The sequence below is a fragment of the Ochotona princeps genome, chromosome 20 (genome assembly GCF_030435755.1).
Source record: "Ochotona princeps isolate mOchPri1 chromosome 20, mOchPri1.hap1, whole genome shotgun sequence".
Taxonomy (NCBI): Eukaryota; Metazoa; Chordata; class Mammalia; order Lagomorpha; family Ochotonidae; genus Ochotona; species Ochotona princeps.
Window position 1 is genome coordinate 33,176,060 of NC_080851.1, and position 25,121 is coordinate 33,201,180.

A 25,121-nucleotide genomic window follows, 5' to 3' on the forward strand; every position below is an offset into this window, starting at 1 on the left:
TTGTTAGTTCTTGTTTGTACTTTGGCTGCACAACATTGGCTAGAATCCACATTGCTGCTGAGACTTCAACCAACAGAACCTTTTCTCTGAGTGTGGAAATCTCCCAGAACAGCAGGCAGGCTTTGGTTAAAAGACTTTCCTGATTAAGAGAACTTTCAATACAGTTTTTAATGATCCTGATCAAATCATTTTATGATCATTCATTTTCTTCTGTTTTTCAGTTGCTCTACTTGGACCATTTAAAACTTCTGCAACAGGGCCCGACGGCATGACCTAGTGGCTAAAGTCCTTGCCTTGAACGTGCCAGGATCCCATATGGGCACTGGTTATAATCCCAGTAGCTCTACTTCCCATCCAGCTCCCTGCTTGTAGCCTGGGAAAGCAGTCCAGGACAGCCCAATGCTTTGGGACCCTGTACCCATGTGGGAGACCTGGAGGAAGTTCCTGGCTCCTGGCTTTGGATCGGCACAGCACTGGCCATTGCGGCCACTTGGGGAGTGAATCATCAGACGGAAGCTCTTCCTATCTTTCCTCCTCTCTGTATATCTGACTTTATAATAAAAATAGTAAATCTTTAAAAAATAAAAAAAAATGAAAAATAAAACTTCTGCAACAGCTACCATAACACAGCTCTCACAACACAGCTTCTGAGACACACCCTGCTGAAAGAGCCAATGGACCTCACGGAGCATTGGCAACTGTCACGGCACTCAAGGTACCTGAAATCTCCAGCTCTCACATCTTGGTTTAGACTCATGATTTAGCCTCTAATGAGAGGAGAGCATGGATCCATTTGGACCTTGCTAAAATGCTTGGAAAATAAACTTCTCAAACATGCAGATTAAAGATGAGTTCCCTTAGACCAGCCACTTAGCAACCAACTGTTGTGTACTATAAGTGTTCTTGCTATTAAGTTACTTTAGAAGGTAAGTCTTCCATGTATGGAAGTGTGCTTAACTTAACTGTTTTTAATGACTGGATTTCATGTAGATGGGAGAAGGAAGTTTAGAAGCAATGCAATAAAAGCATTTTTAAAGTGAAATGTTATTGAAAATTTCATGAAGTTATACTACCACGTCTTGACTTTCTGTAAGTCTGTGATATTTTAGCTTACTGCAGTGGGAAATGGCTCTTCTGATTAAGCTATCAACAGTACTAGTGTCTCAAAGAGGTTTTCTTGTCCTAATCTTTCCTAACAATCATTAGAGTCCTTGTCATGTCAACTTCCTTTCAGCTAGTGACCTCTGCCCCGCTCCTATTTAAAGAAAAACCAACGGCGTTTCCCTGAATGTGTGCTTGTAGCTTGTGTTTTCAGGTTTTTTGATGGAAGCAATGGAATATAGCTGTCTAATCATTTGCACCTTCTGCCCTCTTAAAGGACATGTGGAGCAACAACCGGGCATTGGAAGAGGGAAGTTTAGAAATAAATAAACAAGAGGGAGACAATGTGTTGTACAAACTCTATGTATATCCCAAGTTACGGCTCTTGTTAACACACAGAAAATCTTTCATGAATCCTGCTGAAGCCAAACATTTTAAGTGTAGGTATGATTGGAGTTAAGTCTGTCATCCTTTGTGCATTTCCATATTATTCAATAAATCTGAATATAAACATATTGGAGACAAGGCATTAATTATGTAGAATTTTAAAACTGCATTCCTTGGGTCACTTGTCAAGCTGAGACAAGACTGAACAAAATCATAGCTTTCTACACAGCTTTGACCTATTCTAGCCTTCTGAGACTGAAACTTTATGCTGCTGCTTCCAAATTCTATTTGTTATCCCCTCATTGAGCACAGAAAGAATTAATATCAAAATCAGGGGGGAAAAAAAAACTGTCCTCCACAAAAGCTTCCAGACACATTGTCCTTCTCATTGTGCTTTCCAGTAACACACGCTGCCTGTGGGATTCCAGCGTGTTTGCTTGGTTTCTGAGGGGAAGGCTGATGCTACCTCATTGCTGCTCACATTACATTACGGAAAAACTCTATAAAGTACGAAGAGGTCCAGCCAGACTTGATACTAAATAAAGAGGAAAATTTATTGGGTAAAGGCTAAAATGATCTTTATTAGACAGAGCCGTAACTCAACAAACAATGAAAGAAAATGACTCCCTGGTGAGCAAACACAATAAAACATCCGTCCAAATAGTCCCAAACTCTTCCTAAATTCCTGCTCATTTTGAGTCAGGCTTTCCTAGGCTATTCATTAACCCTCAGGTCCCTGGGGTCACCTCCTTGGATTTGCTCACTGCACACCACAAAGATTTATTCCATAGTAAATATCAAAGATACCTGACATGTACTGTATTGCCAAAATCATTCTGTATTTTATTTATTATAATGTCTGGGGTTGTGAAAAATGGGAGAGTGCAAAATTCACTACAGTCACTTTGAATAGTACAGGTGTAAAGAATGAATGAGCTGAATTGAAAGTTTGTTTGCAAGGTATCTCCTTGAATCAGTTTTGTGACTTACTAATTTATCCACTCAATAGCTTATTTCTTGTATTAGAAATGATATTGCCCAAGGAAATGGGATAATACTGAAATAATAGCACATTAAAATTTTTGATAGGGTGGCAAAGCATTAACATTTCTTAACCAGCTATATTCATATTGAATCATATGGCATTTGGAAAACTCAATGTTTCAGAGTTATAAAAATTATGAAAACTCAAAGTATTACTACAGCTGTGCCTGCTGTGTGGCACTGAATTCGTTTCCTCTAGCACTAACTTTTGCATCAATGTCAACTTCCTCTTACTAGTTAGTGAGTTTATTCATGCCACGTGAGATTGTGTTCCAACATTCAAAATTCCTTGAGATTCACAGCGGCTACGCCATTACATGAAGAAGTGGTTTTCCTTAGCTTACTTGAATTATTTTATGAGGATATGCACAAGCAAAGGAGAGAGGATTCCGCCATTCTTTCCCACGTGGTGTTTTACTGTAAGTATGGACAGAAAGAGGAGAAGCTTTTGTGTAAATGTTGATACACAGAGTTAAAACCGCCAAATCCTCTGGGAAGGTTCAGGAGACTTCAGTCAACTGTGAAGAATGTATGCCAAGTGACGTACTTAAAACGGTGTTTTATAGATATATATATATGAAGAGGCTAAGGGAATTAACATATATTTACATTTTTAAAATTCAATACATAAAGTAAATGCCACAGCAAATATGGAAAGGGAGCTTTGAGACATTGGGGATTCCATAAATGACATCTTCAGTCCTCTAAGCCATGACTGTAATGCAAGATGTATGTTCAACAGAATAGCTACAAATATTTACGAAGGTATTTGCCATGAATAGCAGCAACTCAACTGGGAAATCACCCACAGAATGACTTTCTGTCTGTCTTGAGTTTTGTTGCTAGTTTTTGCTTTGCTTCCTACATATTCTAGCACATTCTCACTGGAATAACCAGGGAGAGTGAGGCAAATGGGGTGTACTGTTATGAATGGAGTTTGAAGTGGAAAGAACTAGATTTTAATTGATTCACAGATTTGTGAGTTAGACCCAAGTCTCTGTTACAGCATCTCTCGGATGTGGCTAGGAGATGTTAGGCCAGTCTCTCAAGCTTGTGGATTAAGATGGGAGTTAGAGCAGTAGGTGCCACAGCATAGTAAACTTAACTTCCACTTGTGGTGCTGGCATCTCCTTTCCCAGATGCTCCATTTCTAACCAGCTCCTTGCTTGTGGCCTAGGAAAGTAGCAGAGGATGTTTCAAGTCCTTGGGCCCATGCACGCCTATGGGAGACCCAAAAGAAATCTCTTCCCCTGGCTTTGGATCAGCTGAGCTAATTCTGTTCCTCCTTCTCTTTGTAACTCTTCCTTTTAAATAAAAGTTTAAAACATAATTTAAAGCTAAAAGGCATTAGAAGCTGATTTTTCATTTGTTTGTTTCAGGCAACTGTTTTGCCATTTCAAGACCTACATTTCTTTACTTGTAAATAAGAGATGAGCAGTAAAGTTGATACAAAAATGACTAGGTTGGTGTTCGCCGGTTGCTTAGCTCTCAATATGTACTATCTGTTATTGTTATTGCTGTTATTATCTAACATCCCTGTGGTGATAAACACGAAATTATTTCATTCCAGAGGCAGAGAGAAAGAGCACCTCAATCAACTTGTTCGTTCTGCTTATGGCCACAGTGGGTGAATCTGGGCCAGGTCTGGAGGCAGAAGCTGGGTTCTCAGTCTAGTTTCCCATGTGGATGGCAGGAACCCCTCACTGCGTCCTTGTCACTGGCTCCCAGGGTAAACATTAGCGAGAAGCTTGAGTCAGGAGCCAGAACCAGGTACTAAACTCAATTACCCTGATCAGGGATGCAGGTGTTTTAATTTCTATGACAAATGTCCACCCCAGAGCTGAAACCTTAAACACGGGCAGACGCTGCCTATTTCTGCATTCATTTCATGACCAATTTAGTGGAGCTATTTTCACTCCTGAGCAACATCAAAAACTCTGTCAGCATAGACTGTATTTCTCCCACCCCACCCGTGAGGAGGAAATCACTTTGCCAATTCTCGTTCCAAAATAGTAAGTTAGCATTCACTCGACATTTTAAAAAACATTCAACAGGCTTCTAAAACTTCGGCTAGAATCCTGAAAGAAACCATATGAGCATAAACGGAAAGGAAGAGAGAAATTTCAAACTAAAGAGGTCATTCACTTTTGGGGTTTCTACCTGACAGATGTCAAGAAGCTGTGGATTGTCACCTCTTTCCATGCCACAGTAGGTGAGCAAAGAGTGGCCTTTTGAAGGTCAGCAGCCAGTTTGAGTTCACACATCACCCACTGAGCGTCTAAGGGACAAAGATTAAGAGTCCTAGCTTTTCCATTGCAGGAGTCAGTCTGATGGTAGAGACGGCTTCCTTTGGGTATGGAGGCGAAAGCCATGGCAAGACATATTGAGGGCACAGCACAACATTCTGACATTTCATGTAATGAGCTTTCTAGCCAACTACCTATAGGTCTGTGAGCTGGGACACAGCTTTGCACTGGTGTCTTTTTGTTTCCCGTATTCCAATCCACCTTGCTAGAGGCTGTGGGGAGTCACAGTGAAAGTGCAGGACAGCCTTTTCTGCATGAACAATCTTTGAAGGGAGAGTCAATCGTATTTCGTCTGACAGCAAAAAAATGGGGGAGTGTTTTGAGAACGAGAAGCAACTAGGAAAAGAAAACCACACTAAACTGAATAGAGTGTTCTTATGAACACGGGACCTCATTTCTATCCAAACTGAAGGGAAAGATGACAGGGAGAGAAGATGGGCTCTAAGGGTGGTGCTTTTCTGGGATCCCACCCGAAAGATGTTCAGAAAGTTTGCAGGAACTGTGTGCTACAAAGAAGTGATGTGTGGACTTTTGAAACTATTTTGAATCAAAAAGAACTCTTAATCCTGTATCCATGACCTTTGTAAAGTATCTTCACATATACACACACACAGAGGTATGGGTTCTCCCCACAGTGAGCTGTGCTTCCCATGAAGAGCCCAGACGCCTGCCGTGGATTTGCGTCACCATTCAGCAACTCACAAGCTGCAAAATCTGCATCAAGAGTGGAAACATGTTTGGGATTCACGTTTTTTAACATGATGACACCAGAGACATGGGATGTTCATCATTTATTTACTAGGCTGTCTGGGAGAAGCAGCTAATTTGGACGCCCATGTGGCTCCCTTATTTGTGTGTGGTTCTATATGGTAGTCCCTGGTACAAGATCCAGGTTCAGTGATACCTGCTAATTTGGCCTGACCTAACACTGAACAGCAGCTGGTTTACATGCACGCAAGTCTTCCCCTCACAAATGAAAATAGGAGTGTAGGATGAAGTGCTGAGAGAATTGGGTTTTCAGTGTTTTGCAAATCAAATTTAATTCTTAAGACTCATTGCATTGACTCTTAGACATAGTTTGTCAGTTCTAGATATTTTTGTGGAATTATACAATTACTGTCTCTAAGCACTACATTTTATAGAAGAAACAGGTTGCGCCATTTTGTTAAATCCTAAAATCCTGATTTAAGTTAATTATGTGAAATAATTTCCTTTAATTACTACTTGGTTATCAGTTTCATTTCAGTGGCAATCATGCCACAGTGTACAACATTCTTAACTCAATATTTTAAAACTGAAAGCTAAGCCTGCAGGAAAAAGGACTGTGTTTGAATCATAAAGCACTTGCTTCAGAGGAGATGAGCATCCCTCAAGGTCAAATGCCTATTGATACTTAACATGTCAGCAGCAAAATGAATTTTCTTAAGTGCATTCTGCTTTATTATAAAACTGAAGTGCGGTGGTAGTATGTGTGATACCCTTGGAAAATAACAAACTCAAATTGTATATACAAGGGAAAATAAAATGAAAATTTAATCATTTTTAAAGAACCAGTAAGTGCAGCAAATCTCAGAATAGATATAACCATTGCAGTTTTAAGTGTGCTACACTGAAGAACCTATGATAAAATATTAAAAAGAATGCAATGTTAACATGGTTGTTGAATATATAATTGCAATTACACAAGTGGAAAACCCAAGGCAGGTTGCAGGATTGTTAATAACACATGTTACATGGGACAGGTCAGTGACAGGATCACTAGAAAATGTATAATGAATTTAGCTTTACAACTTTAGGTTTTAATGTCTTTGCTGTAACTGTATACCCTCTGTTCTAAACTAGAAAAAGCAATCAGAAGTAAGGGTCATACTTGTTTTACCAAAATGAAATCTTTCAGTAATTCACTCAGAAAGAATCTTCATCTGTTAAAAATAATGATTCTATTAGCTGTACACAAGGACATTTCCTTTTAGACAGGCCATCATCTATTTGGTTAGGTCCCACTGACTGTTCTAAGGGGAAGGAGATGACAGCAACAGCTCTGTGTGCTGGCCCCCAGCATGATAGTTCACCCTCTGGCTAGGTGTCATTTGATGTAACTTAACATTCCTAGTGCACAATTAAGAACCTGGGCAAATACTCTTGAAGCGGTAACAGGTGTATGTGTCTCTTCCTAAGAGTTTCTAATCCAGTAGACATAGTTAGACAATCCGAATATGCAAACAATTTTATGAAGTTGGACAAATCATTGTCTCCAAGACGCTGCTGTTAATTTGGCTGGAAATTTAAATCAAGGCCTTCAGTGAGATTCACATTCCTACACTGAAGTGTCAAGTTTTAAATCCACTCCTTTTCAGATGTTCTTGACGAATCTTAAAACTTAAGAACTACCAGAAAAGCAGAATGCTAAATATAATTAAGCACGATTTTTAAATTGTGAATATAGTGATAGTAAACAAATGAAATTCAAAATACCCTTGAATTACCCTGTTAGGTTACATGGCCAACTGGGTTCATCAATGTATTACATACAAAAGGAAACATGAGTATTCTCGACTGGAAAAATTTTTAAAAAAATGGATTCTTCTTCAACTATGTGGTCACTGAAAGATTTTGAGATTGTGCCAAGATGAAGAAAATCACTAAGATATATCTATGAACCAAAAAGGGAGTTTGAACTAAAATGACGGTCATCTAAGTTAAGCTTAAAATGAAGCAATAATAATGGTCTCAAGTTTCTAAACATAACGCAATAGCAAACTTCCTAGGAATTTCTGATGAAATGAGGTATTCTCAACATTCTATTATGCCACAGAGAGCAACAGCTCTTCTTCATACCCTCAGTATTTCTGTTCCACTTCCCCAAGGCCAAAATGTCATCTTTTTTTGTAAAACAAAATCAAAGCCAAATGCTAAAAAGGCAGATTTGGTTACACAAACAGTCAGAATCTCAGTGGTTTTTATCGGCAGCATCCTGAGCAACTAAACAAAGCCAAGATATTGTCCATCTCTTTGACAGACAAAGACCCTCAGAGGTCCGGAGTGACATGCCCGAAGGCTGGCACGTGATTGGGCTAATTAAATTAAATAGCAGGAAACAGCTTTTCCATATGCCAAAGCTGGCCACACACAAACTGTAACAGTAAATCTCTTATACTAGGCTAAGAAGAGTGCAAGCATTAAAATCAATCCACAGTATCAACCCACCAGCCAAGAGTCAGAATTTGCATATCTCAGAGCATGTCCCTGGGCCTAGGTTAGAATGCCAAATGTCTCCAAAGTCCTAGTTCACTTGCAAGAGCCATGCAAAAGGCCAACAGAACTCAGGAGATTGAAAAGGCGAATTCCCTGAAGGTTCCCCAACATTGTAACTGAAGCCAACATCCTGACTGCTGAAGAGCATACTTCTACATCAAATAAAATCAATACTGATGAATCAAACATTAAACAAATTCTATTGTTTATTTTCCAGTGCTCACATATACTCCCTTCCCTGTTATCCAACTGAAGGTTAGGCAATCTTTTCTTTTAAGGAAATAAATGACTTTAGAAGCTTTTGAGAAAACGCCCTTCCACAAAATTCCCACAATTTCTCACTCAACAGAATAATTTTCTGTTTGCTGTTAGGAACTCAGTTTTTTCAAAGACGGTATTATTTTAAATGTATCTGTAATTTCACGTTTCTGGATGAGATCCCTAAATTGGTGGGTGCCAATCATTCTTATCAATCATGGTTTTCTTGGCATTGCTTTCCAATTTAAAGAACAGGAATGATGAAGTAGTAATTGGAATACCAGAAGAAGGCATTAGTGCCTGAACATGTGGTAGGAATATCTCCTTTTTCCCATAAATCTAGCTTTCTAATAAAAAAATTAAATTAATCTTTAAAATATAAAAAAGGGAATGAGCCAGCTTTGAGACCCTGAATTAAAAGATTGCAAAGCAACTTTAACTTAGAGAATGTACAGTCACGTCCAACCACAGCTTGTCTGTTTGACACATAACAGATAAGACTCTGTTCGTTGGCACAAATGAGGAGAGTGACATTCAGTTGCTCCTGTTGACTCAGATGGCAAATTTTCACTCCTCTGCAAGACTAAATAGTTCTCTAGCATCTGTGTGTCCCACACTTACTTCATGCATTTACCTGTTGATGGACACCGAGGCTGACTCCAAGTGTTGCCCATCCTGAATAGGAAACATGAAAATTCCGCTAGCTCTGAACGTCCTGTCTCCTTCTCCATGGACATACTCCCAGAGGTGAAGGTGTACACTGAACAAATAGCTGTTCGATGCAGGCTGCATTTTTAATTTTTTGATAAAGCTCCATTCTGTTTTCCATGACACCTGTATTAACTTATAATCCCACCACCAGTATTCTGCAGTGTGTAGTTTTTCCATTTTCTCCACATTATCATCAACATTGGTTATCTTTTGTGGCTTTTTGTAATAATCATTCTAAAAGGCATGAGATGACACTTCACTGCAATTTTAATTTATGTTTCCATAGTTCATGATGTTAAGTGTTTTTTTCCCACATGTACATATCAGCCATCTGCATGTCTCTTTCTGAGAAACGCCCACTGAGGTATGTCATTGATTTTTATACAGTGTTCTTTGTTTTCTAGTTGTGTGATTTCTTTAAAAAAAAAAGTATAGATTAACCCCTTATTGGACATATAGTTTGCAAATGTTTTCTCTCTTTTTGTATATTGGCTCTTTGTTTTTTCCCCCCTTCCTGTGCAAAAGCTTTTGGTGTGGTATAATCCCATTTGCCTACTTTTGTTTGTGAAGTCATATCCTCCCCCAAAGAAACAAAATAAAGATCACTGCTAAGAGTTATGCTGTGAAGCTCTCTCTCTGTCTCATTCTAGAGGTTTTACAGTGTTAGGCCTTTCCATTTAACTCTTCAATACATTCTGAATTGGTCTTTGTGTATAATAGGAGATATGAGTATAATTTCATTCTCATGTGAATACCCTGTTTTTAACACTGTTGATTGAGAAGACTGCGCTGTCCCCCGTGTGTGTTATTTGAACCCTTCTGGAAAAGCAGATGGAAATAAATGAGTGGATTTACTTCTGGGCTCTCTGTTCTGCTCCATTGATCGGTTTGCCTATTTTTATGTACTATTATGTTGTTTTGCTGACTATAGCTTCCACATGTGTCTTCTATGAATGTTAATCTCACAGTATTACAAGCATCATGGTGGATACCAGAGGCCTGAGTGGTTGAGGCAGAAGGGGACGGGCAAACAGTGGTGGAAAGGGATATAAGTGCAGCCAGGCAGGAAGAATATATGAGATGAGCTATGTTAACAAAGGCAAACATGAAAAGCCCAGTGACTGCCAAGGGCCACAGCGAAATGAGCAATGAAAACCCAGGGAGATGGAGGTTTTTTCGATGTGATAGTACTGTTGCAGTGGTTGCAGTGCTTGTACAGCTCAGTGATAACACCAGAAACTGCTGGATTTCACTTTAAATATTTAGATTCTATGGTGTAAATTCTGCCTCAATAAAGATATCTGAAATACTGAAATTACACTGCTATCTATGGAATGTAAATATTATTCAAATTTTAGGTAAAATCATTTTTATGGTAGGCAATAGTCAGATATTATAAATATGTTCTTCTTTATGCTTTCACATTGGTCTTAAAACATCTTCATTAGGTTATGTGTTACTATCATAAACAGCTGGCTGAATTCACAGCTCATGATCTCAGAACTAAAACATACATTCAATTCACGAAAGTTCAATGTTTTAAAAGCAAGGGAAGGGAAGAGAAGGAATGAAGAACAACAAAAAAAAGTCAGTTTAATTTGTTAAATTGAAATTCAAAGGTTTTTGAAAAGTTGTGGTAATATTGTTTTCATTTGGTTTATACACATAATTGTAGGATGGTAAAAGTTCATTTGAAACATGAGCTCATGCCCAGGCAACCTGTGCTGGGTTTGTGTGTACACATATTGATGCATATTCTCCCACGTGTTCCTTGGTAAATGGGATGCAAATGTACAAATGATCAAACATCTGAGAAGTTCATTGACTAGGAGAAAACGGCCAAGATACAGCCAAGGATTAACTTGGTAGAATATAGCACATAACCAGCTTCTAAACTGGTGGGAACCCCTCCCTCTCTCCGTCCCCTCCCCTCCCTTCCTCTCCATTCCTCCCCCCCCCTCCCCTCCCTTGGACCTGCAGATCCTCCCCAAGGCCAAGCAGAGATGGGTACTTCCCTGAGCTCTTAATCCTGTCAACATCCAGGACACCCAATAGATGCTGCTCAGAATAGACAGAAAATACAAGCCTCCAGAAAGCTCTTTTTTTTTTTTCAAGTCTAGAAAATTTCAGAGAGGAGGTGTTTTCTTGAAAAAAAGATGCAACAAATTTAAATTGTCCGACAGCTAAGTTTTCTAAATGTTTACATGTTCAAGAGAGAAATTAAGCACTGGTTGCAGATTTGCAAGTAGAGATAGAATTAGCACAAAATGAACTTTAAATATTAAATATGTTCCAGGATTTTTTAAAAAACTATTAAAATGTGAACTCTAACAAAATAGTCAAGAGATGCTTATATATGAAAACTATAAGCTATTAAATTAAAAATGTATGAAACAGACAGAAATTGATCTACTAAGAAGAAAAGATGTGTGCCGTAAGAGAAACTATATAAAAAGAAAAAGAATCAGGAAAAAAGATACTAGAGAAGCAGTATCAGCAAGTCTACCCTGTGTGTGCCCAGCAGCCTCAAAGGGGGTGGGGAGGGCAGGCAGTCAGGGCAAGAAAATGCTAGAAATAAGCCTGAAACTTCCTAACATTTCCAAAAGTACAAACCCATAGATTTGAGAATGTCAGAGAAACAAAGAAGACGATCACACCAAGAAAACTTTATTTAGGCATATCACAAATGTGTGTTGTTGAAAACAAAAGACTCTTTCAAGAGCAGACTCATGAGAGAGTACCAAAAATCTTCATTCTTCAGCTTTGGTATAAAGTTAGACACAGAAATCAAAGTAATACAATAAGGAGATCAACAACCTGCATTCGTATTTGCTCAACTGAGTCTAACAAAGGCATGAAAAGAATTCAAAAGAGCAAGTCTAGGAATCCCGAAAAAAGTTGATATCCTCAGGGGTGAGGACTTTGGTTTCTTATCATTTGTAAAATCAACTCAAGGAGATATTAACCTTCAATGTCATAACTAAACTTAGAAAAATAAATCATAAAAAATCAGGCATTATTTGGGAGAACACTAAAGAAATAACCAATGTAGAAAAAATCACAAAATGAGACACATCAAAATTGAAATATTTTCTCTTCAAAACATAAGGGAAGCTATAGGTCTGGTGAAAATATTCATAGAATGTATATGTAGAAATGGGAAACACCCCACGTATATGCTAAACCTAAGCTCAACAACACTCCAATTGAACAGGTGCAATCGGCATTTTTGCAGAAGATACACACATGGCCACTGAACCCCTGAGTAGATGTTCAACATCAGGGGACATCTGAGAACTTCAAACTGAACGCATTGATGCCGAGCTGATTACTAACAAAGGCTGGGACCAAAGGCAGACACGACAAGAATCTCACGTCAGCTTCTAGGCAAGACTGATTTCCTAGATTTCACTTTTTCGTGGATGGCTAGATTTCTGATAATGAAGCCAGGATGAAGGAGAAGACCTGGGAATAGACCAAGCCCACACAAAGAGCTTCCCTGATCAGTGGAAATGATCCCACTGATCACTATGCTCAGAGTTGGCTTCAGTTGAAGTCTCACGCAATACAGGGTTCTTTTTATGGGAAGTGAAAGGAAAGGCAAGGCAGCGGAGTTGCAAAATAAGCACGTCACAGTCTCAGGTCTCCTCAAGCACTTTCCAATTAGAGCATTTCCCCTTGAGTCCAGAAAGGGCAGAGGATGAATCAATTCTCAACTGTTCTCTCACACACAATTCTAAACGGTGTGTGTGTGTGTATAATAGAATATATATATATATATATATATATATATGCATACATTATATATCTTATTTTAAACACATAGAGTGGTGAGGGAGAATGAAGAGAAAAAGACTGAGAGAGAGGAAAAAAGCTGAGAGAAAGGGGCTGAATGAGAAATGGGAATAGAAGGAGATTCTTGCATTCACTGATTCATTTCTGAGCCAGTGTGAAGCCAGTAGCTTGGAGCTTGATCTGGATCCATGTAGATCAAAGGGACCTGGCTAGGCCATCATCCTCACAAGGTATACATGAGCAGGAAGTTGAAATCAGAAGTAGAGCCAAGGCTCCCACTCAGGCACTCTGATGGGATGTGAGCATGCCAAGCAGTTTGTTAACCGCTTGCCGGAGGCCCACTGCTACTCTGAATCTTGGAGCAGTGTGGAACGATGCAAGCCCCCTCCAATCATCATCTCAGCCTCTGTGTCTACGTGCTAGGACAAGAAAAAAGACTGGGAAACCCATTGTTGGAGTTTTTATTTACTGTAAAAAAAAAGCTTTGACTAAAAAGCAAAACCAAGTTCAAGGTAGGTTCCTATCCAGGACATAAAACTAAACTTTCAAGACAACCTTACAAATGTTATTCACAAAACTGTTAGCAGTTGCTCATTTTCACCACACAGCCATTAGGCTGGCGCTTGCACAGGTTAACCCATTTTAGGCTCACAACACCCCAATGAAAACTTTAAAATGTTGATGATACTTAACAAACTTGGTGGAATGCTATACCACAGAGTTGCAAAGAGGCAACAAAAGTTGAGTCAGAACTCCGCAGGTACCTCTAGAACCAGGTCATAACCAATCAAAGATTATACTCAGTGGGCAGTACAAAGGTGGAACTCAAAAAACAACACACAACTCCATACTTCAAGGCTTGATGCTTTCCTTAGCAAAATAGCACATCCATTTACACATCCAACAGTGTTTTATTTCGACATGAATAAGGATAAGGCTGATTTATTCCTAGAGGAATATTTATATGAATGACTTCGTCTTCCTTGCAAGCTCTAATTTCCAAAAATGATCAACGGTCTGCATTAAAACAGAAAAATTAATAGTATGAAGATTATGAATATTATTGGAGATACTATTTTCTATCCAAAATTATGTGCCAGATATGAAATAGTAGTAATAACCAAATGTTCATATGTGATTATAAATCATGACTAAACAATTTGGTTTGAGTAATACAAACAATGAAGCCACCAAGAGGAAAAAAATTCCTTCATTTACCTCCAGCCAAGAATAGAAATTAAATATTAACTAATTTTACTAAAGTCAGTTGAACAATATTACTAATGAGAACATTCAGCACAAGAAATAATCCAGCAAGATCTTCACACACACAGCACATCATCACATAAAGCAAAATAACCTGTCACCATTTATGTCCAATAAAGAGAAATGAAAAGCAAACATTTTTGGAGTGGAGTTTACTGAGCTCTCCTCAGGTTCCCTGGGTTTTGCTCTGGAAGCTGATGGACACAGGACAGTCCATCTGTCTGGTTTCAGAAGCAACAAAGTCAGTGCTACCCAAGTGATGAGTACAGAAGGACTGCCTGGTAAGTTGCATGGAACTCATTCCAGGGGAAAGTGAGATTTCTGATGAGCTGCAGAAATCAGGCAGCTGAGAGGGAAAGCAGAGCAGATTCTTGAAGAAGTTAAAGTCTTTCTCAGGCATGTGACCGCACACACACGGGCTTGTTATTTCTTGCACTATACCTTTAGATCAGCAAATTACACTGGAATGAACAACTGAATACCCTCACAAAAAAAAAAATAATAAAGTCTTTTTCAGGATAGGGATGAAAGCTTCATGACGTGTCTGCCGACTGGAGTTCCATATTGGAAATTTGCCTTGCAGCTTAAGTGCATAAATTCAGTTGAGAAGGGTATGTGCCCCGTAAGAGTAGAAAGTTTGTACTGTGAGGATATCACTCCCAGGAAACCTTTAAAGTGAATGGGAAAATGGTATTTACACCGAGGTAACTGGGTTGGTTTAAACATCATGGGAACATGGGAGCAGAGTACCACAATGAACAAGGTCTGTATTTGTATTAGTACTACTTTCAGGTGGAGAATAAGGAAAGTAGAGTTAAAGAGGAAAATGAAGAGACACAGACATACATGTTGTATAGGCCAGCAGTAGAGTGGGTTAAGCAAATTTTTAATACACCCTTACCCCTTAGGGGAGTGCCTGGTTATAGTTTCAGGTCACATGCTCCCATCCAGCTTCTGGTTAAAGTAGCCTGGGAACCAGCACAAGATGGCTGAAGCACATGGGTTCCTTCTACCCACGTGGACCAGTCCTAAAGCAGTCCAGACTGTTGCAGGCATTCAGACAATGAATCAGAAGATGGAACTTGGTCTCCCTCTCTCACCTCTATCTCTTTGAAAAATAATCCACTTAAAAGGGAGAGAGAGAGAGAAAGTGTGTGTCCACCTTTGACTTGGAAGTAGAAATTCATACTGCATTTTATCTTCACATCTGGACATGATACTCTCTATTACACTGTTACTATATATCCCCTTAAATGAAAAGCCATAAAACAAAATCAACAACAGGAATAAAAACAGAGAATTTACAACATGAGGTTAAATAACATGTTACTGAATGACCAATGTGTCACTGAAAAAATGAAAATAAATAAATAAGCAAGCATGCTAACCATTCATTTGAAGGAGATGGAAAAACAACAGGAAAGCAATCCCAACATTAGTAGAAAAAAAGAAATAACCAAAATAAGTGAGGAAATAAACCAAATAGAGACCAAAAGAACAATACTTAAGATCAAAGAATCAAAGTGTTGGTTCTTTGAGAAAATCAACATAATATATTCCCCACTACCCAACTAATCAAAAAAAAGGAGGGAGAGAATATGAATCAAGAGCATCAGAGATGAGAAAGGAAATTTAACAGATACTCAGACCCATTTAGAATTATTAGGAACTATTGCACGCAACAATATGCCAACAAATCAGAAGACCTAGAAGAGATGAATAGATTTTTGGACACATACAATCTACCAAATTTGAGTCATGAGGCAGTTAATATTCTAAACAGACATATAACAAGGACTAAGATCAAATTGGTAATCAATTCCCCTCAACCAAGAAAAGCCCTGGACCAGATGGCTTCACTGCAGAATTCTACCTAATATTTCAAGAACTTACCCCAATCCTCCAGAAGCTATTCCAAACCATAGACAGGGAAGAAATCCTTCCAAACTCTTCTAAGAAGCCAATATCACCTTAACACCAACGACAGATAGAGACACAACAGAAAAAGAACTACAAAATGATATCCTTCATGAAAAAACATGCAAAGATCCTCAACTCAAAGATCCTCAATCCAGGTGGGATTCATCCCTGGCATGCAGGGATGGTCTAACATTTGCACATCAATATATGTGATTCACTACATAAACAAATTGAAAAATGAAAACCATGTGATCATCTCAATAGATATAGAGAAGGCTTTTGATAAAATCCAACACCATTCCATGCTAAAAAACTTAAGCAAGATAGGCATAGAAAGAACATTCTATAACACAATCAAAGCAATACATGAAAAAACCCAACACCAGCATCATATTAAATGGGGAAAGACTGGAAGCTTTTCCACTAAGATTCGGAACTAGACAAGGATGTCTGCTTTCACCACTGCTATTCAATATAGTATTTGGAGTTCTTGTCAAAGCTATTAGGCAAGAAAAACAAATTACAAGAATTCAAACTGGAACTGAATAATTACAATTATACCTGTTTGCCGATGACACGATTACTACACAGATCCACAAGATTTAATCAAAAGACTTTTGGAACTCATAAGAAAATTTGGCAGAGTAGCAGGATAAATAATTAATGAACATAAACCAATGGCACTGGTACACACAAATGACTCCGCGGTTGAGAAAGGAACTGTAAGTACAATCCAAATAGCAGAGAAGAAACTTACTTGGAACTATCCTAAACATAATTGTGGAAGATCTCTATGATGAAAATCACAAAATATTTTTTAAAAGAAAGGATTAGAAGAAGAGAAACTTACCATGTTCCTGGATCAGCAAAATCAACAGCATCAGAATCTCCATATACCAAAAGTAATATACAGATTCAATGTGATCCCCATGAACATTCTTCTCAGAATAACATTCTTCTCAGAAACAGGAAATATGATACAAAGCCCTGTTTCTGAACCATAGCCTCCCACAGGACTTGATGGAATGTAGATCCCTGAGGTTCTGGGAGAACCACCAAGCCAGAACCTTTGAGACTCTCTAGACTTTTCCTCAGAAGGATGTTCATGAACCTTACAAGTAGAAAACCAGCCAGCAAGTCTTGAACTCAAGGCCTGTCACTGTGTTTCCTATTGCAACATTTTGGATAGACTAATTTCAGAATGACTATCGAGGATATTATCCTGGGTTGAAAAATTCTGAACAGATAGAATCCTGCATGCTTAGAAACTGGATGTTCTGCCTTGATGGAGGAATGAGATAAGGGCAAGGAGTAGCTGCTATTTCTTTAAATCCGGCCACATCCCTTCCCCACAAATCATCCCCCCACAGGGGGAATGTTCATCTCCATCCTAAGAATTGCTGCAAACAGAAATAAGAAACTCACACATATTCATGCTTAAAAATGTTTGAGTACAGTGTATTCAAGAATTTGAACCCTTATCTGTGGATCAGGAAAAAAAGATCCTACATCTTAGGACTTATGAAAAGAAATTAGCAATCTCCCACATGCTAATGTGGGAAGAGAGTGAAAATGATGGGAAGGTGGAGGAAATGGGAGGAAGTAGTGGCAGAAGTGGATGAACTGCACAGAAGAAATGTATCCGCATGTGAACACAATCTGTCCACACCCAGTAAGGTTTGGTTGGTAAGGACTGAGAACCAGGAGTCTGGGGCCAGCAAGTCTGGGTTCTGCTACAGTTACACTGACACCAACGGGGGGGCCTTGACATGAACTCCTTGGTGCTCCAATGCAGTCATGTCTACAACAAAACAGCAATACACTTCATCCCATATGTCTGCTGTGGGACTAAATGAGCTCACAGGTAAGGAGTGCTCACAACCCAACCTGGGGCACTGAGCATTTGTCCTACTTGAACGCCTTTCTGAAAATTAAAATGATCTGAAAAAACTGCATTGTTTAAAAGTGTGTAAACTTCAAAGAAGCTGTTAGAAAAGATGTAGTGATGAGCATACAAGCCTTTTGAAAACTAAATTCACTCATTCTTACCTGGACTGAAAAGTCATATCCCAATATCCGTTTCATTTGCCTAGATTCTTTGTCCCCTTATACGCTCCCCATGAAACCGACATAGAGTAATCATATTTTTAAAAATTAAGTGAATGATAGTTCTAACTCCTTCTCTTTCACCTCCAACCTTGATTTTGACTGGTTATAACTTAGAGTTCAATTAAATCACTATTGGAAGTGCTCAAATGTATACCCACAGATTTAGAGCTGCTGTAGCATTTACTATGGAATGTGTCAGTCACTACATAGTCCACATAAAAACACCATGTTAAAATAGCCCGCATCCCACTTCAGAGTGCCCGGGTTCAATTCCTGGCTACAGTTTCTGACTCCAGGCTTCTGTCAATGCAGGCACTGGGAGGCAGCAGATATCGGCTTACACAATCAGCTTCTTATGGTACCGCAGAGCAGCACTGCATGTCCGGCTCCCAACTCCAGCTCTGTGCCAGAACAGGCCTTTGCTGGCATTTGCACAGTGAGCCAGCGGGTAGGAACCCTTGCCAATCCACCTCTCTACCTTACACAAAAAAATTATAAAAATAGTAACAAATATTGTGTGAATGTAGTATTAGCTTACTCCCTACCAAAAAGGTGCTCCGTGTCTGAATTTCTGTATAACACGCTTCAGGAAAAAATGGGTATGGAAATGTAAACGTTTCTTAACTGCTATCCTCAGATTTATCAAAGTAGAAGGCTAAACTGCGACAAAGTAGCTCATCTTTGAGAATAGAGCACTCTACTGTCAACAGAAGAAATCCAATAGCTACCTGTTCTAAGCCCCGGCAGAAGCAATTTTTCCAAAAAAAGGGTTTCTAACCTTAACTGAAGGTTGTTATTATTATTACTATTACTATTATTATTAATATTAACACTTCATACATTAGATATATACTATAAAACCTTTATTCAACTGCTGCCTTTAGTTTTTTATTTTAGGATCTGGTAGTGAATTAATCTTGTAGTTGTTACAGCCCAAACTTCAGAATTCTTACTAGAATGAAAGCAATTACCAGAACTCTGGTCGAATCACCACATTTATGGCACCATGGAAAGAAAACTCATTTGGCATGTTCAATAATGATGCAACGCAATACTTCTGTGACTAAAATAATCAATTTTTATGATATTATTAGTGATTATGCCAAACTAATTATAGTTTTTTTTAATTGCCTTAAACCCATGAACTGAATATCAAGTAACTCATTATGAAGTGCTGACTGGTACATTTTGGTAGCAAAGATTAGCAGAGGAACCAAGTGTTAAGGGCTCATGTGACATGAATGGGGCCCTATCTGTGTCTGACTTAGCTTCCTTATTCTTCTGACCAGTATTACAGAAACATTACCATAGAGGAGCAAGCATTTAACCGCTACTTGCTCTTTTAATTTATACACTGCCACTTTCTCCATGTTGCTCCACATTACATTGTCATAGACATAATTATTACGATTCTTGGAAAATTACTCATTTTAACACATATTGAGTGCTTGTTATATTTAAGGGATTGGTCTAATTATTTTTAGGAAAAAATTTGAGCAAAATTGGGGACTGAAACTATTTATATCAAGTTTTATTTTTAGAATTTAACATTTTAACAATATCAAGGATGATAACATGTCATGGAAAAGGTCACACTGGATATAAAGGAAAATCAAATTTTATGTGTGCTTGCTATTTGATAATGGCTGACATAAACAGTTTAGGTCGTAGGACTTATTTTAATGTTATTAGAAGGAACTTCTCAAAAGAACTTTATTTTCTCATTTCAACAAAGAATGGCAATATCCTTCTGTGTGTGAGACCTATTGCACATGCTTAAAATTCAATTAAATGTATCACGTTTATTTACACAAAGCCAAATATATGAAAGGGGATCTTTTAAAAAAAACTTTATTTGAGAAAGGAAGAGACTTATAACAGAAGTCAAGAAGGGAAACATACAAACAATATATTTACAACACAGAACAAGAGATCACCGTCGAGGGTGTAAATTATAATAAATACAGTAGATCTGAAAAGATACATTAATCAATTAGTTCTAAGATTCGTTAAGCCCAGCTTTCCTTTACTCTGGCTCCAGGCAGTTTCTCGATTAAATTCAAAGTCTGTCAAATTCAAACAATTAATGTCCACCAACTCAACTGATGAAGTTCTCTCAAATGACATTATAAAAAATAGGTTGTTCTTGTTTGTGATTACATATCTTTGAAGTAATATGATACAAAAGTCTGCTCAGCCACATGTTCCTCCCCAAATAAAATGTATTTTAAAAGATGCACTATCCCTTTTTTATGAGATTGAAAAAAGACTTTAGAGAAAATGAATATTTATGAGATGGAGAAAATATACAATTTTATCTCAGGCATGCCATGTTTTTAATGCAAAACCACTGACAAGAAGTCATTTTAATAGGAAGGAAAATATTAAAATATTTTGGTGATTGGGCAAGTTGTCTGTTCTAGCTACTTGGCAAATTATCAGAAGGACTTTCATTATGTGGAAAAGTTTTAAACTTTCTGAATTCTAGTTATTTTAATTTGAATGGAGACTTTTTTAAAAAAGGATAATGTATCTTCCGCAGTCACATTTTTAAAGAGATACTTTTAAATATCACAGCAAAATGTAAACAATACGTGCCAATAACATACAGTGGAACAAGGTCTACATTTGGCAAAACTGCTATATCTCCTTTGAAACAGGATACTATACCTTTAAATACCTCAGATTTAGAAATATAAATATTTTAATAGAAAAAAAAGCCTCACAAAGATTCTAGGTCGATTTGGATTATCCATATTAAGGGGCTCTTAATACAAGGAACCTTTAACTAGCTTAACAAAAGTAAACCTATAAAACAAGGTAAACATATCAAAAGGGAATATGAAGGAAACGTTCCAGTGAAAAGCTTCCGTAACAATTTCCCTACTTGGGGTGTTATTTTCTTAGACAATAAATCAATTCATAGACTGCCCTTTAAAAACAGAAAGAGGAAAACACTATCCTTGGAGTTTTTTTCCCCCCTCCCCTACATTCCTCAGTACATGAATCACTTGGACTTCCTGTTTCCACAAGGCATTTCCTGTTCAGCCTCACAGACCTGGTCTTCTGTCGGAGACCAGCAGGAACCTGACGAAAGTCAACCCTGTCTTGTGCTGCCTTCAAAGGTGTGCATAGGCTGTGGCTTCAGAGGACATTATCCTCCGGAAGGTGCGTTCTGTGCAAGCAAACGCTTTAGGGAAACCACCTGTGCCTAGTCGGCACGGGATGTTCATGTCAGATCATTATGGAATCATAACTATTATACACCTCCTTTCACAATGGAAATTGACGTCAGATAATAATCAAACCATTGCCATGTTTTCTGCAATGGTGGCTGTGATGCAGCAACTCAGTGGACCCTAAGCTGCACATGACTTCACAACCACGCTTGCAGCTGCTTCGTTTGATTGTTTTCTCTCAGTAGACAGTGAATCAAAATGCACAATGCAGAAGTCAAATGGGCGGTGCCACGTGAGACATCAAGAACTATTTAAAATAGCGCTGCAGTATGCATCTACATAGATCAAACCAGCTGTATTCCTAATGTTTTCAGCTGCAATCTACACAATAACCTCAGACTACTGGCACGGTGAGCAGAACATTTCTAACAACAACAGAACAAAAAAATAAGAGAGACAGGTGGAGGTGAGGTGGGGTTGGGAAGAAAGGTGCAGACTGCCGTGGACAGCGTTTAGGACTGCACTATGATACATTCTGTTCAGTGATGTGAATGCTGAAATCTACATGTTTGAAAAACGCAAAACCGCATAGAATGCTTCACCAGTCAGCCTGGGAGACTCTCTTCAGCAGTCATCGACCTCAACAGATGAACTCAAGACAGCAGTCACTCACAGAGCTTAGCGGTCACTCACAGAGATCGCTTGGACGTGAACGGAAAGCCTATTTGTGGTCTGGCGATGGCGTAGCACAATTTTAATGTAACAGGCAATTCTTTATCAGAGGAGTTTCGAAGAACCCTTGCTATCTACACAGAGGTCAGTCTATGAAGAGATCTCTAGAGAGATACACATTTACCTGCGTGAGTTAGAAAAGAGAATCATCCAGAGACAGAAACTGAGAGGAAATGATATCCATTGACCAAAACGTACAGTGCATTTCACGTTCAGATAATGACTTTAATGACAAATCCTGGAGCTAAATCTTTGCCTATTACCTGTTGCATAAAAGCAGCCTGCTCCCCAGATTCCATTTCCTGGATCTGAGCATCTTCATCACTGTCCACTGGTTCCTCCTTGACCTTCACAGCCCCAACTTGTCCCAGTGTGTCATCCACACAAGCACTGCTGTCGCTCCTAGTGCTGTTGCCACTAGAGGGTGCTCTGTCTTCCTGCATCGCCTGGTCCCCCTGAAGCTCTTCCTCGGCTTCTTCAAGGTGACTGCCACCTGGTGCCTTCAGTTGTTCAATAGATTTCGAAAGCAGCTAGAAGAGAGTGTTCAGGGGTTCAAAATTCAATAGGTCTGGATGGCAACAGCAAAGCAAATTACACTTCTGGTTCCTAACCACTCTATTGCAGAACACCCTGGTTTCCAAGCCCTGACTGGCGGTTTCAGAATGGAGCTGCAGGCACCGAGGGTCCTGGTTGGCCTCATCCCCTGCGTGTTGGCAGGGCAGGCAGGGCAGGCAGGGCGTGAGGCCAGCCAGTGCTTGCTTTGTGCACAGGCTACTCTCAAATGCACACAGAAAGACAATGGGGGAAAAGGTCAAGAAATTTTGTCTGTGCAAATGGAAATGTCCACAGGACAGGTTTTGCGGAATCAATGTAATCCAAAATAAAATTTGGAAGGATTCTTTTCTCGCAAGTGGAAAGGGTGTCATAAAGAAGTTCCCCAATTAACATTTTCAATAAACATTAAGCCAGTAACGTAAATCCGAAACTTCCTTTCTGCCTCTCTTTTTTTCTTCCATGTAAGGTCAAATTACAGTCAAAATGATGAAACACTTTCCTACATGTATTTCTAAAACAAACAGATATCTATTTTAAAATTCTGAACTTCAAACTCTGTACAAGTTAAAATGTTTTGAAAATACAAAACTATTTTACAAACAGTCAAACTGAAGGCAAATCATGTGAAATTTAAAAAATTTAAAAATAATCATAGAACATTTTTAAAGGAAATCTATTTAATATGCTATTTCTTCAGTGTTAAGCTTATTCCTTCCCTGTGTAATGGTTTTCCAAAGGATAATTTGTTAACATACCTAACTTACAAAACACTACAGCATCGAAGCTTAGGAACAAGGGAACTGTCTAGAGATTTTAGCCCACACAGGCCTTGGGTTTCCCTTCACAATGGCCCTATTGAGAGGTCAGCTGCATATCTTGAACTGTGTCTACAAGCGTGGTTAGAGAGCTCTGCTAAGTCAAGGCCTGTGTAAGCAACATGCTATTATCACAATTAACAGCACACTCACAGGACCAACACGAAAACCATGAATGAGACTTTTTCACGTAAAAATGCAAGTTTACCTCCCACTCACACATAGCTAGGTTTAAAAAAAAAAAACAACTAAGCCCAGGTTTTAACGTTTTGTTACACATGTGCTCGGACTTCGAACAGCAGTCCCTTTAGAGTCCTGTATACTCCTCCAATCTCCTGAAGCTCGAATGGCCTGTTCATCTCACTGTAGGTAGGTTTATTCAAAGTTTTCATTCACTCATTCAGCAAATGTACCTACCGTGTAGAAGACACTATGCTAAGTACACAATAAATAACTACTTTGCTGCCCTCCTAGTTTAGTGCATTGCAAATCATTAAACAGATAGATGCACTCTTATTTTCAGATATCATTAAGGCTTTGAGGAAGGATCCACAGAGCGCAATGGCAGTACACATTTGTCAACACAAGAGCAGGGAAACGGGGAATGGCAGGGAAGGATCCGTGGGGAAGGCTTGAGTTCAAGGTGAGGGAAGAAGGATGCCAGATGCAAAGGGCCAGGTGGATGTCTGACAGGTATTGGGGGAGGGCAACACAAATGGCAGAAAGTAAAGTGACTGACATCCTGGAATGGACCAAGAGCCAGATGTATCTGCGTAATTGAAAGGCTGATGGAGTTTGAGGACCAGCGGAAAATGCCAAAGCATGAAGCCAGAGAGAATGATAGAATATATGATCTTGTGGGATGGGGAATCAGAATCCACAGCAGGATAAATCGCATGTGATGCTAAAAATCACCCAATACGAAGTAAGACATGATCAAGCTACAAGAACTCACAACCATCAAAACCCATATCAAGGATGCTGGTGTGGAATATCAGGCAAGGCCATTGCTTGCGATGCTGGCATCCCATGTGTGCACTGGTTCATGTTCCAGACACTTAACTTCTGATCCAGCTCCCTGTTAATGGCCTGGGAATAGCAGGAAAATCTGGTCCCTGCCACCCATGTGGAAGACCTGGAAGAAGCTTCCGGCTCCTGGCTTCTGCCTGGCCAGCCTGGTCATCAAGGCCAGCAGATGGAAGATTTCTTTTCCTCTTCTCCTCTCTAATTCCATCTTTCAAATAAATAAAAACAACATCAAAATGAAGAAATTCAACTTAATCATGAATTTCCTTTGTGTTTCCAAGCTTTGTGTCTAAAATGTCTGAGTGTTTAGCATAAAGGGAATATTTATCTTGCCACACTTTACATGTCCATAAGTACTTCTTACAAAGCCATACACAGGACTTTCCTCCCAATTCTTGACACTGATCAGCTCTTCTAATCTTAAATACCTAATAATTGGCCAACTACTTAGAGATTGGAGAAAAAAGGCCCAAATTTCAACTACCCAATAACGGGATCCCAAGGACACCTGTGGGCCAAGCAGGTGCCTCAGAGGGATGCTCCAAAGATCCTCCAGTAAGGACTGCTTGACCATAACAAAATATGAAGTCACAGGGCAGGAACTGAGGGCGCCACATGGAAGGTCAGCCAGGAAATGTACAGTCTGTGCCCACACAGGGCTG

The 25,121-nt window shown here is 39.0% G+C and overlaps 1 protein-coding gene across 8 annotated transcripts in view; it reads right to left on the reverse strand.

The window, feature by feature from the left end:
- HDAC9 (histone deacetylase 9) overlaps positions 1-25,121 on the reverse strand; it is an 834,677-nt gene that overhangs the window by 261,689 nt on the left and 547,867 nt on the right. For 7 of the 8 annotated variants that reach the window (XM_058677966.1, XM_058677969.1, XM_058677964.1 and 4 more), the window contains one exon: positions 22,327-22,593. The exons of the other annotated variant lie outside the window; for it this stretch is intronic. In XM_058677966.1, the coding sequence (XP_058533949.1) occupies positions 22,327-22,593 (267 nt within the window). The remainder of the gene's footprint in view (positions 1-22,326; positions 22,594-25,121) is intronic. 8 annotated transcript variants of the gene reach the window in all.